Source organism: Nothobranchius furzeri, chromosome 6, assembly GCF_043380555.1.
Source record: "Nothobranchius furzeri strain GRZ-AD chromosome 6, NfurGRZ-RIMD1, whole genome shotgun sequence".
Lineage (NCBI taxonomy): Eukaryota > Metazoa > Chordata > Actinopteri > Cyprinodontiformes > Nothobranchiidae > Nothobranchius > Nothobranchius furzeri.
Window position 1 is genome coordinate 62,928,368 of NC_091746.1, and position 17,667 is coordinate 62,946,034.

At 43.2% G+C, this 17,667-nt stretch overlaps 1 protein-coding gene across 4 annotated transcripts in view; it reads right to left on the reverse strand.

Annotated features, from left to right (window-relative positions):
- sec31a (SEC31 homolog A, COPII coat complex component) overlaps positions 1–17,667 on the reverse strand; it is a 36,647-nt gene continuing 18,980 nt past the window's right edge. The window contains exons 15-27 of one of the 4 annotated variants that reach the window (XM_015943085.3): positions 16,237–16,415; positions 16,036–16,162; positions 15,813–15,958; positions 11,451–11,624; positions 8,892–9,098; positions 8,303–8,401; positions 6,486–6,588; positions 4,091–4,444; positions 3,099–3,154; positions 2,254–2,502; positions 2,060–2,179; positions 1,901–1,972; positions 1–380 (exon numbers count right to left, since the gene is read on the reverse strand). In XM_015943085.3, coding sequence (XP_015798571.3) covers positions 201–380; positions 1,901–1,972; positions 2,060–2,179; positions 2,254–2,502; positions 3,099–3,154; positions 4,091–4,444; positions 6,486–6,588; positions 8,303–8,401; positions 8,892–9,098; positions 11,451–11,624; positions 15,813–15,958; positions 16,036–16,162; positions 16,237–16,415 — 2,066 coding nt within the window. In that variant the 3' untranslated portion in view covers positions 1–200. The remainder of the gene's footprint in view (positions 381–1,900; positions 1,973–2,059; positions 2,180–2,253; positions 2,503–3,098; positions 3,155–4,090; positions 4,445–6,485; positions 6,589–8,302; positions 8,402–8,891; positions 9,099–11,450; positions 11,625–15,812; positions 15,959–16,035; positions 16,163–16,236; positions 16,416–17,667) is intronic. The other 3 variants (XM_015943086.3, XM_015943087.3, XM_054744516.2) reach the window with 3 other exon arrangements.

The window sequence follows — 17,667 nt, forward strand, 5'->3', positions numbered from 1 at the left end:
TTTAATTTCACCACCGAGTGCGACATGGCTTATATTTGACTTGTGTTATAAAAACATGAATGGCACGAAGAAGAACTGAATATTACTGCTGAACGTCTCAGAAGTTGCTGCCGTGAGTCAAAAGAAGCTCCCTGTGAAAACATCAGCCAGCACACGCTCGGGTCCACCTCGCACCAGTCAGTCGGGACTCCCCCGACCTGTCACACCCCGAGTTTGTTGGCTTGTGTCAGCACCACCTTAAGCACGGGCATGAAGGCTGACGTCTCGCTGAAGTTGCTGCTGCTGATGATGTGGGTGTGGATGTTGAGGCCATCGATGTAGGATCGCGACTCTATGGTCCTCACAATGTTGTGGAGTCCCCCCACGATGGCGGGGGAGAGCTGTGACGAAGAGCAGCCGAGTTAAGTCAGTGTGAATGTGAGTGCTTGTAGACTTTAGCTGAAGCTTATGAATAAACTGGTGACTCTGTATTAAAGGAGTACAAGAAATCAAAACCACATTTAAATTGTTGAATAAAGGCAGCTTGGAGGGTCTAATGTAGCACAACAAAAAGTCTGTGCCAACCACGGCGTGCTTTCTTACGTTAAAGTGTGATTGACTGAATTTTTTTTTAACTCATTCACTGCCAGTGACGACTAAAGTTGTCATTTGCATTTTTTACTGTGTGGGCGTCGGAACGAGCCCCCGCACCGTGAGAACAAACATCTCAGCTCTGAAGCCGATCTTCATCCGCATACGTCACACGTCACGTGATCAGGAAGCAGAAAATCCATGTGTTAGGAGATCGTTTTGGGCCGTTCCTGTAAAAAAAAAAGTGAGGCGCGAACCGGAAAAGTTTCTGCCGATCACAATTCAACAAAGGATTATGAAAGAACAGATAACGCTCGAAACACGTGGATTCTTCCTGATGTAAGAGGTGAGTCTCCGCTTTGTTATGGCGTCGACATCATCCTAGCGCGCAACGTTCTGTGACTCTTAAAAAAACAGTAAAACACTGAAAAACGCTGGCAGCGAATGAGTTAATGATTACTTCTGATTATAATGGGTGACTCTGTGTTTTTCATGCAGGCCGAACATGAAAACAGTCTTCTACATCCATCTCCTGCATCAGCTCATCAGGGTGTTTGTTTACAGATCGGTCCTCGGAGGCAAGTGTGCTGTGCTGTAACTGCGTTATACCACAAAAATAACCTCAGTTACTTTTCTAGATAAGTAATTACTTTTATAATGTGCTAACTGAGTTAATAACTCAATTACTTTTTGGAAAAATAATTAGTAATTATAACTAATTACTGTAATTTAGCATTCATGACCTCGCCCAACTTGGCTCGCGCCTGCCCACAGGAAGGCTTTTTAAAATTTTTGGGGGTTTTTTTGCAGCAAGGAGAGAGAGCAATGAGTGTCTCGGTCTAGTGACTACAACAATTAGACCATCTGCTTGTCTTTCTCACCAAACCACCACACTTACATGTACCTGGGTCCTCCACTCATTATGCACTCACACATTTAGCAACAGGACACCACTGGCGTGAGGTTCACTCCTGAATAACACCAGAGAAGGAGAAACAGTCGGCTGCTACCACTCTAACTTTAGGATAAACTACCAGAGTCCCAAAAAGAAATGCACCATTTGAAGTTGTAGAATGCAAAAGACGTTTAGGCCTAGAAAACGGCGACCGGTGTGCATCACCGTCTTGTTTACTTCCCATATTAGGGGGGCTTGGCCTAGGACGAGAGCCGATGGGAGGGGTGACGGTTCTGTGACAGCGTTCATGTTTAAAAGCTAGCTTGCTTTGCAGCTTCCATTACACTGTTTAAATTGTTGGTGTCAATAATTGATGAAAAGTTTGTACGTGTGACTTTTGCACAAAGCTCACTGATGACCAAGCTGACCACTCACCGTCTGCTCCCTGAGTTTATCATACAGAGCTTCCAAACGTTTGTTGGCATCGTCCAACTTCCTCTTGGTTTGCTGTAAGCAGAAAAAAAACCAATATGAGGAGATCAGTTCACATACAGGCAGCGATGGATCAATAAACTCTGGTGACTACAAACTCACAGGGTCGGTGGCAACAGCCAAGCACTTCTGGATCAGGCCCTCAAATGTGGTTTTCAGAACCAGGTGCTCATCAGGGATGGGCTTCTTCATGATCTTCTCAGTGGGGATGGACTGCAGAGGCTGTGAGGATCAAACATGATACAAGTCACTTAAACAGAACTCCACGTTCAAACGTCGCCCGGAGCACAGCTTACCTGAATGGTGTCTCCTGTAGGTGCTCCTGGTGCCCCTTCCATGCTGGTGATGGGCCTCGTAGGGTTCATGACTGGATTGGAGAGCTGTTGCTGCTGTATGGTGGGGTAGGGAACCTGGGCACTTTGAGAACCCCGCATCACAGCCTGAGGAGCCCCAGAGGGCATCGACTGGGCCTGTGGATCAGCGCCCAGCGGGTTCGTGATGGGAGAGGTGATGGGGGCAGGTGGGGTGTAGTTTTCTGGAACATTCTGAGAAAAATGCAATGTAAATTTATCATGGGTGCAGAGGAAATGGGAATTTGAGCTGTATAGTGCCATAGAAATGTGTTGTATGGTAGTGTACAGATGTTGGATGCTTCATCGGTAGACACAGACCATAATGATTGTGACCTGAACCACCAGCTGAATAGAAAGTGATGGTCAGACTCCTTGGAAAGGCTGATTATTCTCTAGAGGCCTGAGCTGTAAGAGCTGAGCTGCAGGACTTCAGAAAAAAAAAAACTAAATATGTTTGAAATGATTGCTGCATAGAGGATGAATTAAAGATTAGCATCAGTGGGACTAATGGTGGTAAACACATTCCCCATCAAAACCAGCCATCAACCACCTTAGAGGTGTGTTTAATTCAGGTGAATCCTGCTGAAAATGTGGCGCACCATTATGAATCACGCCGAGTTCAAGCGGAAAATGTGAGTGAGTGAATTAGTGGGTGAAAGAGTGAACATTTCAAACACTGCTTGTACACAGCAACGAGTGGAGCCCATTAGAGCCAAGGAAGTAGAAAAACAATTATTGGGTTTTTAAAAGGGTGTGGCCTGTTTGCAACGAACGAATGAACGACTAACCTTCTTCTTCGGAGCTCGAGAAAAAGCCGGAGGGTCATTCCAGCCGTTCTGAGGTCCTACAGATAAAACAAACTTAGAAATCTGTTTAACACTTAACTTCATGCCCCCCTGTTGTTCTCTAGTGAGCAGACGGCATAGCTCTACTCTTTGTGTTATGTACTTTAGAAACAAACTGCCACCAGCTACAGCCACAAAAATGATAAACAAACACACAGATCTACAAATAATAAAAAAAAAGTTATGACTCTGAACTAATAAGTAGTTAATTTATTTAAAAAGATTATTGTTATTATATCGTTGATAATGTAAATGTATAAACCATTAAACATTCTTATCTGCTAATTAGAAATAAAGTAAAGCTTGATTTGATTGGCTAATAAGAAGATAATTAAAATAATATTCTGTGTTCTTTTTATTAAAATGATTATTTGTCAGATAAAAAATTTCAATTTCTGTCAAGATGACAGCAAGCCATGCAAATCAAGTCCAGATTATTTGGTAGACGAATCAGCCAATCACGGAGCAGTTAGTGACAAACAAACAGGATTACCTGGTAACAGTTATCAGATCCAACCTGCAGCTTTTCTAACTCCTTCAAATATAAGAAATGTTTCATTTTGATTTTCTCAGTTTCAAATTACGAGACTCATTTCCAATTATTGTGGTTAGATAATCAACTTTACACTCCAGAGAGGATCAAAATAAATCTGGTGCTGTTAGCACAACTTCACTTCATGTGTGTGTGTGTGTGTGTTGCTGAAATAATAGTGCACAGTTTTATTACACTTAAAACTGTACGATCTTTTCAGCAACACTGTCATACTACGGTTTGTTATTTACAGGTTAATAATCATCAAATAAAACCTGACTGATGATAAACTTGTGAAAAAATGAAAGTTAAAGAAGAGAACAGAGGCGGTGAGGATGATTGGAGCCATGCAGACCTGTTGTTATCTGAGAGGCGGGGATCAGCCCGAGGTCTAGCTGTGTACCTGAGACTCCGCCTGGTGGAGGAGGCATGTACGACACGGGAGATCCAGGCCCGCCGTGCTGGAAAGGTGCTCCGGAGGCCGGAGGAGCGGAGAAGGAAGATGAGGTGGGAAAGAAAGGAGTGAGGGAGGAAGAAGAGGACAGGCTGATGGGAGGCTGTCCTGAACAGAGATGAGGCATCGGCTGAAATGGGACAGGCTGAGTGTACCGAGAGAAGAAGCCGGGGGGGTGAGGAGGGGAGGAGGGCTCTGCAGGAGGAGTTTCAGGAGGAGCAGCAGCAGAGGAGGAATACTGAAGAGGTTGATAGAGAGGCACCCCCCCAGCTCCAGGTGGGTACTGGTTGATCTGGGGGTAGGCTGGGGGGCACACAAGAGGTTCTGTTAGCAGGTTAACAACAGCTGCATCATGCAACAGAACAGCTACTTCATGCTTCAGGTTCCACACTACTGAGCTCCAAACACACCGAGCATCACGTTAGTGTCCAACATCAACGCTCAGATGTTAGAGCCAAACATCTTCTAAACAGAGATGTTTGGAGGTAAGTGGAAAAAAAACAATAAAATATAAAATAATAACTAGACAGGAACATGATTGTTGTATGGAGTATAATCAGACTTGTTAATGTATGGAATTAAGTCTGGATTATGTCTCTCATTATGTGAAATCAATTCTAGGCTCTACAAGTTGTATCCGTGTGTGTGTGAAACCAAGCTAAAGGCCTGTTACCTTCTCTTATCATGTTTGTGTGTGTGTGTGTGTCCAGGCAGCCTTCTAGCCCCCTGAACTGTGATGTCGTAAAATAGTGATGTGCCTTCACTCTGCTGATATGGTCAAACGATTCATGTTGTGGATATAACCTGTTTTGACCTGAACAGATGTTGGGAGTAAGCATGTATGTTATCTTTTATCCTCTGTGGAGTTGGTCAAGATGCTATAACCATATAAGACATATTGTCCAGCTAATGTTGGAGATGACCATTTGATCCTGGGCAGAAGAAAAGGAAGGGGTAATCATGCCACGCCCCCCCCCCCCCCCCCCGCTCTGACCAATGGATACGAGAGGAGGTGATGTAATCCCAAAGGAGAAGAAAGGGAGCCTGTGGGAGGCGCTGAGAGGAGGAAGACCAGAAGTGACCGGACATTGCGCTTCATGAGCAAGGGGGTGTTGCCATGGAGATGCACCCCTGAAGAAGGCAGAGGGGAGGAGGACAGAGTGAATAAAAGGAAGATATTGGGTCTGTTCAAGAGATGAGCTTGATGGGATGAGCTGAGCTTTTTGGAGAAAGGCTTTTGGGAGTTTTTAGGAGGGAGGGCCTTTGATGGGAAGAGTTTGAGAGGTAGAGCAATGGAAAGAAGGAAGCTTTTGCTTTGAGCTTTTTGTCAGTGATAATCTGACCTAGTGTCATTTTTGGAGAGCTTATTCAGCTCAACTTTGCTATAACTCGGTTTATTGGCAAAGAGTTGTTTCACTTTTTAACCCGCTTTGTCGGGGTTTCGTTTGAATTATTATTCTTTTTTTCATCTGTGTGAAATAAAACCTAGTTCCTCGGATTCGTGGAATGAAAAAAGGATTTACGAGTGGGGTCTCCTCCTGTCGGTAACCGAGCAAAGGTGAGATGCTGGTTGTAAATGCCATCCCAAGGTGTTTTGGATACAAGTCGTTTCCTCCATCCTAGGCAACAGGTAGTCAGTTGTCTCCTCAGCATAAAAGGAACAGCTGGCAAGGGTCTTAACCTGAAGTGTACATAAGCTTCATGGACTGAGGGTGTGTTGTGAGTAAACTGAGTCTCCCTTGAGCTGCATGAAGTTGGTTTTGCCAGAATCAGAGTCTAGGTTAGCAGTGACTGCTAATCAGCTTCTACAGAGTGCAGGCATTTTAAAGAGTGGCTGGTGTCATGCCCACGCAAATAGAAATACAAGTCAACCATGAGACATTAACATCTTTTGAAGAGTGAGGCTAGCTTGGGAAGATGGCTTGTAACAATAATAGAGATGAAGTTAAATTGCCCCCCTAGTGGCAAACCTCAAATTATTCTTTCCAGGCGCTTACAGACAGATGTGTGCAGGTTTCATGCATTTTACACACTGAGCGGTATTTACCATTTTGTTCTTGTGCGTAGAAATAATCCTAAACGAAAGAACAGCTCTGGCCATGCCTACAAACAGCATCAGGCATCATGCATGAGTAAATGAGATGAAAAATGAGAGCCAATGATTGTGTGTGTGTGTGTGTGTGTGGGGGGGGGTTCCATTAAGCCACACGTTCTGGGTGCTTAGACTCAAATACAAAATGGCATCCTCTTTTTGTGTGGATGGGAATGTTTTACATCAGTGTACTAACTGATGTTGCCCATGAGACAAAGCTGCCACCTCACATCAGAGGAATAAAGCACTTACGCTGGTACTGATGAGAGTACATGTACGCAGGAGCTGAGGGTAGCGGTGGAGCTGCCACAGAGCTGGAGGATGGTACGCCATACATCAAGTTTGGGGGCTCCACCTGAGGAAAAAGTAAAGAAAAATAAAACCCAAAACTTATATTCTGATACTTATTTCAAAGATTTTTCCAAATCTAAAGACAGACCCGAAATAAAAAAATGCGAGCTGATTCATGAACTCATTCGCTGCCAGACTTTCTCAGCGTTTTTACTGTTTTTTTTAAGACTCACAGAACGTTGCGCGCTAGGATGATGTCGACGCCAAAACAATGAAAACAAAGCGGAGACTCGCCTCTTACATCAGGAAGAATCCGCGCGTTTCGAGCGTTATCCGTTCTTTCATAATCCGTCATTGAATTGTGATTGGCAGAAGCTTTTCCGGTTGGCGCCTCACTTTTTTTTTACAGCAGCGGCCCAAAACGATCTCCTAACACATGGATTTTCTGTTTCCTGATCACGTGACATGTGACGTATGCGGATGAAGATCAGCTTCAGAGCTGAGATGTTTGTTCTCGCGGTGCGGGGGCTCGTTCCGACGCCCACACAGTAAAATGTAAATGACGACTTTAGTCGTCACTGGCAGTGAATGAGTTAAAGGAGACATGTTGTAATAGCTCTACGGTCGATATTAAACACCAGTTCCCTGACATAGGCTCACATGTGGAATACCAGCACCACGGCTATAAATAAATGTTTGATTTTAAATCTTTTCAAGAGTTGGTAACATTCTGAGTTTAAACTGATCAGGTTCAGAATCTGCTGTTATTTGGGACATTTTAACATGTAAATAAGGTGGAAAACTTTGAGATATCAGCCATTAAAATCAGCCCAAAACAAATTCCTGTACATAAACAGCATCAACAAAGTGAAGGACGACATCCGGTGTCGAATATCAGAACAAGAACAAGGAAAGACCAAACAAAAGACTGAGTGAAGACGGTGGATGCATAACAGTCAGCAGAAGCGGAGCAGACCGTATCAACAGGAAGTAGGCTGATGGTGGTGTGGTTGCAGCAGGGGGGGGGGGGTTGGTCACCCCCTCCAAAGAGACAGTGTTTACATGCAGCTAGTAACCCTTTTAAAACCCGAATATTCACAATAACCCGGTTCCGCACGGCCATGTAAACACCGTCAAAAACCCGGATATGCTCATAACCGGGTTTTTAAAAACCCGGTTACTACACCTGGGGTAAGCCTTTTCTAACCCGAATGTTTGGTCGTGTAAACGCATATCGGGATATCCCCATCAAAGCGTGTTCTGCGCATGCTCTGTTCGCAAGGAATCTTGGTCTTTTGAGTAGCGAGACGTCTTGTATGCGCCAGAACACCGGAAGAAAACAACAAGTTGGGAGCAACATGGCGAGTCGCGCCACAGCACCACACTTTTGGAGTGACGAGGAAACTAAAGCGCAAACAAACGTGGTCGCTATCTCTTCCGAACTGGGAAACATGTTGTTTTCACGGATACCGGAACAAGAAGAACCGGAAATGACGCATATTGCGTCTGGACGTAGTCCATACGTCCTGACGCAACCCCAACGTCCGCATTTAAATCGGGTTATGCAAGTTAGGGGTAACTCTTTCTATTTATGCTTGTAAACGGGTTATTCTGATCAACTCAGAAACCCGAATACCGACCTTAACCCGATCATAACCCGGATATTGGCTGCATGTAAACGTAGTCACTCAGGACATGGAGCATGTGTCTGGTAGATGAAAGCTGCCTTTTTTAATCTGCATTAAGATGTGTTGGGTTTGGGTGGGAACTTGGTGTACCTTCTGATCTGAGGCACTGCCTACTTGAAGAGGAGGGGCAATTGGGAGGGCTGTGGGAGTTTGGTTACTCCAGGAGGTGACAGTGGAGGCAGCCCTGACCTGAAGCAAACAGAGATACACGGCAAAGGGCAATGATGGGTGGGAGGAGGGAGACACACACCCAACAACAGCACAATGGAAACAACTTTAATGTATAGTTTAGGTTTTTTTGAAGTGCAGCTGTGTGGAGAACATATGAGCAGTCCGCATCCTGCCTGAAGTCAGAGTCAAGCTAATATAAAATCAAATTAGCAACATCTAATCTGCTCCACACAGCTCCACCTCAAATAAACTCAACTAGTCCTTTAAACCCGTTAACACAAGACAGCCAAGGTTTAGACCACAAGAGCACCAAACCCTGACAAGCATTCAGTCATTGGCTGGATCGCTCCACATCAGGAGCGTTTAGCTTGAATCACCAGGCAGCAGATTGTCATTTAAACCCCGGCTATGAATGAAATCAGTCATGAGATGTCTACAAACTGTCTGATGAGCCTTTTTCTCAGTTTTAGAGGAAGATCCAGGTTGTGAAAGGCGAGGGGAGACGTACCGTCTGGTAATACTGTGACTGAGCTGGAGCAGAACCAGGTGTGGGTCCGGGGGCTGGAACTGCTGCAGCGGACTGGGGTGGGTTGTACAGCTGCTGAGCCTGATGAGCAGGAAGCTGGGATGACGCTCTTTGAGTTTGTGTCACAGCTACGGTTGCCTGCTGCCCCAGAGCCCGACTCAGACGCTCGCGCTGCTGCTGCACAGCAACCTGGATGGCAGGAAAATAGTTAAAAAACATAAATTACAACTAAAATGACTTTTCTCCTGCTAAATGTGACGAGATTTTCAGAGATTCGTTTAGAGGAAAACACTAGTATACCTCCACCCTGACTCGTGGAGGAGCAGCAGAACAAAAGAGATGTTAATAAACCTCATTTAGGGATTCTACTTCAGATTTATTCATAATAATAATAACAATAAAGCTAGGAGCATAAACACTGTTTTCTGTCAAATTTCTGTTAAAAAACAACAAAAACATTTTTGATGAATGTCCCTACAGTTCAGTTTAAATGGGGGGGGGGGGGGGGGGGCAGCTAAAGAGAAGTTAGGGGATGAGAGGAGTTTAAATAAAGAATAAGAGGTAAGACACGACATATCTAAATTATATCTCGATATCTTCTAGATAAATTACGATATATATCTTGATGTTATATTTATATCCTCCTGTAAAATATTTACAAGTCGACTCCCTTCAAGCTGTCCAAAGAAATTGGATTCAGACCGAGCTTTGGAAGCACTGGTACAGCTGTCTGTTAACATCAAGCCCCATAATTCGGGTCTGAAATTGAAGCCAACACGGAAATGAAATAAATTGCAGTTCCACACTCATCCACTGGGGGCTGGTGTCAGAAGCGAGCAAATCCTCATTGACTCCCATGTTAAAAATGCAAATTTCACAGCAGAAATAAATATGTTTACAGCCTGGTACCAAAACATGTTTTAGGTTTAATAGATCTAGTTTAAACTCATGACAACCCTGAGGTGGGTGAATTTTGTTGTCACTCTTCTGTTTAAGTGTATTAAAAGCCTAAAATTCTAAATAATTAATGAGCATCAGACCCACGTGACCACAGAGCTAGCTCCGGGGAAAGGCCTCAGCCCGAGCCTCGGCCTCAGCCTGAAAACTGTTCCATCAGTTTCAGTCTCTCAGCTTAGACCATTAGTTGTAGCGTTTGTGCGTTCTTTTTGGATATTATTTGTGCAACTGTTGAACAAAATGACTTGCTGTGGCATTAATTGCACTAATAGAGCGTCCAAGGAGTTTCCACTTCATTTTTTTTGGTAAGTAAAATTATATTTATGACGATGATTTTAGGTCACTGACGCTCTAGCACTAGCTGAGCTTAGATTTTAACATATACTGTTTAACCACGAAATTTTAATACAATAGGGTAAAACCCAGTGCATTTAACATAATGCTGCATTTTTGAAAATGGGTTGACATATAACATGTTGGTGGAGCTGGGTTCCGACTATTGGTATGGTCCCTTCCCCTCAGCGGCAGCTCTGTGCATCTCAAGATCGCAGCGGCGCCTGTCTGCTGTGCGGCTGCCGGCTTGTGGAACTCTCGGGAGACCTCTGTGTTCCACCCGGTTTTACCCAGCGGTCAGCCCGGCGTATCTCTGACTCAAAAGCTCTGGTGTTGTGCACAGTTAACTCCGGTTGTGACTAGGTGGCTACCTCGGTTAGCTTAGCTCCCACCTCCGCGTTAGCTTTGAGTTAGCTTGTAGCTACATTGCTTCAGTTCGACGGGTGTCATCATTTGATCCCAGCCTTACAGCCCCACCCTCAGCTCCACCTCTCTTCCCTTTTATGGAATTGTCTGGGCTTGACGAAACCTTTGACATGGTCAAAATGGCGGTGGTGGCCACCTCCCATTTTTCCTCAAAAACTTATAATAATTGGAGTCTATGGAAATGAACTGTCCAGTATATATGTCGATGGTTAACACACAAGTAGGTGTATATCTTTTTGCTTTATACGTGGCACCGCTGCAGCTCTCCGTACCCGCTTCAAGTCTCTCCACACAAGCAGGATAAACAAATCTCCGTCAGCAGTCACAGTGAAAAGGCTCGCTAAATACTAACGAACGTCCCCAAATAATAAAAACTACAAAGCCAAATGCAAAAGTTAGAGCAGAACATTGACCCTGAGGGTTCTGATCGAGCAGACATGTGAGAATACATGTAACAACCACTTAAGAGATGGAGCAAGCTAGCGGATAGTAGTTAGCTGCGTCTGCTAATTTTAGAAATACACTAGTTGTATATTTAAATCGATATAAATGACATGTTTCTTGTTTAAATTTATATAGATGATTTAAAAATATCGATATATCGCCCAGCTCTAGATAGAAAAGACTCAAAATGTTGAATTCTATCAACAAAGGAGACGGCAGAGAATGGAAAAACTGCTCTCTGCATTATTACATCATCATCATCGTCATCTAACACTTGGTAACTTGATGAATAAAAAGTTGGTCAAGTTTGTTAGCAAAATTGCTTGTTTTTACCACAACACAAGCTGGCAAGTCGCCACAGGCTGCAGTCGTGTCCCGTACCTGGTTGGTGTTGTCGGGCAGATAGGTGATGGCGGTGGACAGGCTGCCCTGTGAGGCTAGCAGGCTAGCATAATGACTCATCTTCTCAACCAGCAGGATGCCGATAGCAGCAGGACCAGAGCGCTGGGTCAGTTCCACTGCGTGACGCAAGACCACCACCTTCTCCACCAGGTCCTGACACACAGAAAAACGGCGCATGAAAATCATTAAGCAGCAAATTTGTCAATCTCAAGACCCGCAGGCTAAATGTGGGCCGCAAAACAGTTTTAGCCAAACCACAATATCATCAAGTGATGGAGCTTGATAATTAAGAGCTTTATATGTGAGAAGGAGGATCTTAAAATCTATTCTGAATTTAACAGGCAGCCAATGTAGGGAAGTTAAGACAGGAGAGATATGATATCTCCTTTTAATTCTCATCAGAACTCTAGCTGCAGCATTTTGGACAAGCTGAAGACTTTTAACTACATTATGTGGACTTCCTGAGAGTAATGAATTAAAGTAATCCAGTCTTGATGTAATAAATGCATGAACTAGTTTTTTCAGCATCACTCCTGGAAAGGATGCTTCTAATCTTAGCAATATTCCGTGGTGGAAAAAGGAAATCCTACAAACCTGTTTAACCTGGGATTTGAATGCCATGTCCTGGTCAAAGATAACACCAAGGTTCCTTACTTTGTTCTCGGAGACTAATTTAATGCCATTCAGGTCAGGTGATTGACTAAGCAATTTCCTTTTCTGAATTTCGGGTCCAAAGGTGAGAACTTTAGTTTTGTCTTGATTTAAAAGCAGAAAGATTTGAGTCATCCAATTTTTTATGTCCTCAAGACAAGCCTGTAATCTACCTAACCGATTAGATTCATCAGGGTTAATGGATAAATATAATTGAGTATCGTCAGCATAACAGTGGAAGTTTATCCCATGCTGTCTAATGATTTTACCAATTGCAAGCATATATATATATTAAAAAGAATTGGTCCAAGCACTGAACCTTGTGGTACTCCACAAGTAACCCTGGAGTATGAAGAAAATTTGTCATGTACATTTACAAAATGAAACCTATCAGACAGGTAGGAATTAAACCAGCCTAGCGCTGTTCCTTTGATCCCTACAACATGTTCATGCCTTTCTAAAAGAACATTGTGATCTACTGTGTCATAGGCAGCACTGAGATCTAACAAGACTAGAACAGACACAAGATTCTTATCTGAGGCCATGAGAATATCATTTGTAACTCTCACTAACGCAGTTTCGCTGCTGTGATACTCTCTAAAACCAGACTGAAATTCCTCAAACAGATCATTAGTGTTTAAATGCTCACATACTTGAATGGCCACTATTTTCTCCAGGACTTTGGATAAAAATGGAAGGTTGGTCTATAATTCACTGGGTCATCTGGATCCAGAGAAGGCTTCTTAAAGGGACTATATGGAAGTTTGACAGCCAAAACATGTATAGAAATAATACATTTCTTCTTCATACATTCTACTGCAATGCCCTAGTCCTGTAGAATGAGCCCTGGCATTTTTACTGTGATTGCCTGTTTTTCTGTAAAATCACAGAAAAAGAGATTTGCTTGGGTCGAGCAGGCTGCTTTGTGCGCGTTCACGCTCAGGCATAGCCCGTAGCATTTGCTATCCGTAGCTTTAGCAGCAGAGAGAGAGAGAGAGAGAGGCAGTGCCAACTCAGCGACTTTGTCGGTGTTTCTAACGCCTAGTGACAAACCTAGCTACATTTCTGAGGACCCTTAGCTAGTTTCTGTAGAACTTTCTTCTAGATATTTCCTGCAAATTAGCAACAAAATAGCCATTTTTGCTCCGAACCGTTCTTTGGATTGACGTTGTTTCACCTGTCATCAAGGATATGGGATATGTTACAGATACAATGAACGTCACTGGCGCTTTAGCTCGCTTAGTAAGATGTCTGACTCTCACGTAGGGGACTTGGGTTCAATTCCAGGTATGAATAAAGTTTGTTATTTGGAGTTTCTTTTTTACATTAATGATAATTTTTTTTACAGTAATAAGATGCCCAAATTTTTATTTGAGACTCGTCGAAAGGCATTGAATTCACGGATAAAAAAAGATGTGGGTTCAACTTTCATTTTGGAACAATTTTTCAAGCAAGGGAAGGGAATGATCTTAGCATGCAGGAGGACTGACCCATCATAAACTTTTGTCGGCTGTGCTGAAGAGAAAGGTACAGAACCAAATTATTTAATTAATTTGCTGCGTGCTCTCCTGTCCTCTATCCTCCGGGCCACAAACACACAAACACACACACACACACTGCACATTTGGCCGGCCGACGAGAAAGTGCAGCTGTAGAGACAGAGGGACATTATTTTTATTAATTTGCTGTGTTCTTCTGTCCTCTGGGCCACACACACAGACACACACACACGGGACTGTCTCAGCTGTTATTTTCGTTAAGGAGTGTGCACGTACAGCATGCACGCCTCGTGCACTAGCCTACTATTGAAGCTGCTGTTACGCTTTTGGCCTGAGGGGGCAATCGCGAGCATAAAAATTCAAAACTCCATAAAGTCCCTTTAACTTTAGAGTTCATTTTAGAATCCTGATTATAACGTTCAGGGTTCTACATGGTCAAGCTCCTCCCTTTATTACTGAACTGTTAAAGCCTAATTCAAAAGTCCGAAAAGTCCCTTTAAGTAAAGGTTTGATTACAGCAACCTTAAAATTAGAGCTGCACGATATTAGGAAAACCTGCAATATTCGATAACAATGATTAATATTGCGATGACGATATCACTTGCGATAAATAAAAACTTAACTCAGGAACAAAAATAATCAAAAACAAAGAAATAAAAATATTGTAAATATGAGAAAAGCTAAAGATGTGAGGAAAGGGGAAAAGAAAATTAACAAGAAAAGGTAATCAGTGGATCCCGGGAAAAGCAGAGCAAAGCTAACTCAGGTGTTTGCTAACCATCAAAATTAAATGCTGTCCGCCTCGGGGGCGGGCATCTAATCTATGAGAACCCACCCAATTGGCCAAATGGGTGAAGAGCTCCATTTGATTTGTTAAAAAATCATAATACTTCCGTTTGATTGACAGAATGCATTATGTTTAGCAAATATTTTAGCTGACCATGTATTGCGATATTTATCAGTTCTTTGCGATATGCATATTGTGCATGCCGATATCGCGATAATGATATATTTACGATATATTGTGCAGCCCTACTTAAAATCCTGTGGTACATATCCATTTACTAAGGATAGATTGATTATATCTAAAATGGGGGCAGTAACCAAAGGGAATGCATCTTTAAATAATTTGGTTGGGATTGGATCTAAAATGCAAGTTGAAGGTTTAGATGAAGCTAATTTTTTTGACAACTCTGAAAGTTCAACTGGATCAAAACGGTTCAAACACAGATGAGGTTCTACAGTTACCTTAGATGCTGCCTCACTTAATGAGGAAGAGAAATCGCATTAGGGAGGATGCTAATGATTTTGTTTCTAATAGAATTTATTTTACTTGTGAAAAATCTCATAAAGTCGTTGCTGCTGAGGGCTAAGGGAATAGATGGTTCAGAGCTATGATTCTGTGTAAGTTTGGCAACTGTACTAAAAAGAAATTTTGGATTATTCTTATTCTCCTCAATTAGCAATGAAAAATATGCAGTTCTAGCATTTCGAAGCTTATTTTTATAAAGCACAAGATTATTTTATAGTATTTAAAACCACAACAAAAAGAACAGCTAAAAGCCCTTCTTCTACAGAAAGATGTCAGCGCCATTGCCAGGCGCCATTTTGACTACATCTAAAAGACTACAGCGTCGCGCGGAAAAGTCGGCATTTCTGCATTTTTTCTGATTGGTTATTTTTGAGCTGGTTAGTCCCGCCTCTCATGTGCCTCTCTGCCTTTGAGTAACCAGATGTACTCTGCTCAGTGCTGATTGGCTCGGTTAAAATTCTCAGGGGGTGGAGTTATTTGCATGGGAGAGTTGCCAGACTCATTCTGTGTGCAGAATTAAACAGAGGAAGGCAGGCCAGGCTACCCTGTGGTAGGACTGCTACTGATGTCAGTCAACATGGCAGTCCACCACCATACACCGTGGAAGAAGCAGGAGAGAAGACAAAAATTAATTTTTTTTTCTAAATAAACGCGCTGTGATTGGTCAGCCACAATACTGGCCGGGGCGGTGGAGATTCCAATGGAGCGTTGCTAGACCGTCTTGCGAAGCAAAATTATTTAGCTTTGGCAAATGACGATCTAGACTCTAGGCTACTTCCTCCTAACATGATTGATTTTTGTGATCATTTCACTGTAGAATTCTTACATATCGCCCCTTTAAAATGATGCCACTTTGTAAATGGACTCTAATCGACACACCTGTAGAGAAAGAGGACAGTGTCCATCCTGCGTGCCGCTCCAGCAGGACACGAGCTTCTCCACGTTACCGGCACAAATGTAACACAGACACGCCTGAGATCTTAGCAGAGCATCCTCTGATGCCTCCAGCCGGTCACCGAGAAGATCTGACGAATAAAATAAAGAGCTTAGAGTCAAAGAGTGCAACAGCGGGTTAGAAGCATCAGCGCGTGTAGGAACAAACCACAGAGGGAGGAGAACTCCTCCGGCTGAGCGTAAGTCATGACAGCAGCCAGAGCCTCCTTCCAGTTCTGCAGGTCACATGTCTTCAAGATGTCGTGCCAGTCTTTCATGACCACGGCGCTGATCAGCTGCAGGACAGTCACATCTTCACATCAACAACAAGCTCCTAATTTTATTTAAAGGCGTTCCTTTATTTGGTTACCTTGGTTATCTTGCTGTGTGTTCTCGTGAAATACTTCTTCTGGGTTTTCTCTAAGAGTTCGGCTCCTCCGGCAATGGCCAGGATGATGCTGTCTGCCATCCTGTTATCATGGAAACAGAGCTCCACAGCTCCCTCAAAGTCCCCAGTCAGCAGAGCCTGCGTGATCAGGCCATCCACATCTGGTCAGAAACACAAAACAGCGAAAACATTTAGATCAACCAATAAGCTGTAAATACATGTTGATTTTGCACAAAGATATTAAATGTCAGCTCAAAAATGGATTTTGTGTGTGATTTGGGGTGAAAATTATTTCTAAGAAGCTGTTAAAGGTTGAATATGGAACACAAACACCAAAGCAACATCTAGTGTGTGGAGGTTGTAGCTGCAACAATAGAACAAGGTTTCCAGCCATCAGTATACCGGGTTTGCTGCCGATACGTGAAATGTTTTATTTGGGTCCATCTGTTGTGGGCTTCACCTAAACTCCCTCTGGTTTTAGATCTTTGATGGTTGCTCCTCTTCTGAGAAGGATAACCACATCTTATCTGGGCTGCATGGTGGCACAGTTGTTAGCACTATTGCCTCGCAGCAAGAAGGCTGCAGGTTCGAAACGCGGCTGAGGCCTTTCTGCGTGGAGTTGTATGTAACCTGGTTTCCCCCACAGATCACAACATACCCTATAGGTTAAAAATTCGGCGTTGTGCCATCAAAATAAAAATTAGATTTTTTTTAATAAAAAAAAACTTAAAGGAAATACTGTACCTTCATTCTGCACACCTCTAAACGCCCCATGGAGGTATTATTTTTAATGAAAATATAGCGTTTTATTAAATTGTTCCGGTAACCGGTGTAGCGGTAAACCCCGGTAAAAAAGTTGACAATAATAATAACCGTCTTGTTTTTAAAAAAAAAAATTATCTCGGTGGATTACCGTGGCTGCGGTGTAGGCGCGGTGACCCTTACCAGCCACCGTATCATCTGCTGCACATGTGCACTTTGTTGTTTACAACCAAAACTTTCTTGAAGCTAAAGCTGAAATAACGGCCAAAGGAGGAGACGGCAGCGCTCAGGACATTTATTATCCCTCAAAGAAGACAAAGTCGGAAGTACAAGCATTTTTTTGATATTTGAAGAATGCCGAGGGACAGTTGATAGAAGACGGCTATCCTGTTTGCAGCACGTGCAGAAAAAGTGTCTGTGAAAGGCAGCAACGCTTCAAATCTCATGACACATCTGCATGACCATCACCCACAACTCTACACTCAATGCAAGGCAAGTTAACGTTAGCGTTTTAGCTAAAATACGTGATCCGAGGATTTGGGTTGAGGGAGAATGCAACAAGTTGCTACATGAAGCAGCCGCAGCGCCGCTACCTGCATATAAACCGTGTCGCGGACACCCCCATGTTGAAATGACGCTATGCATTACGGG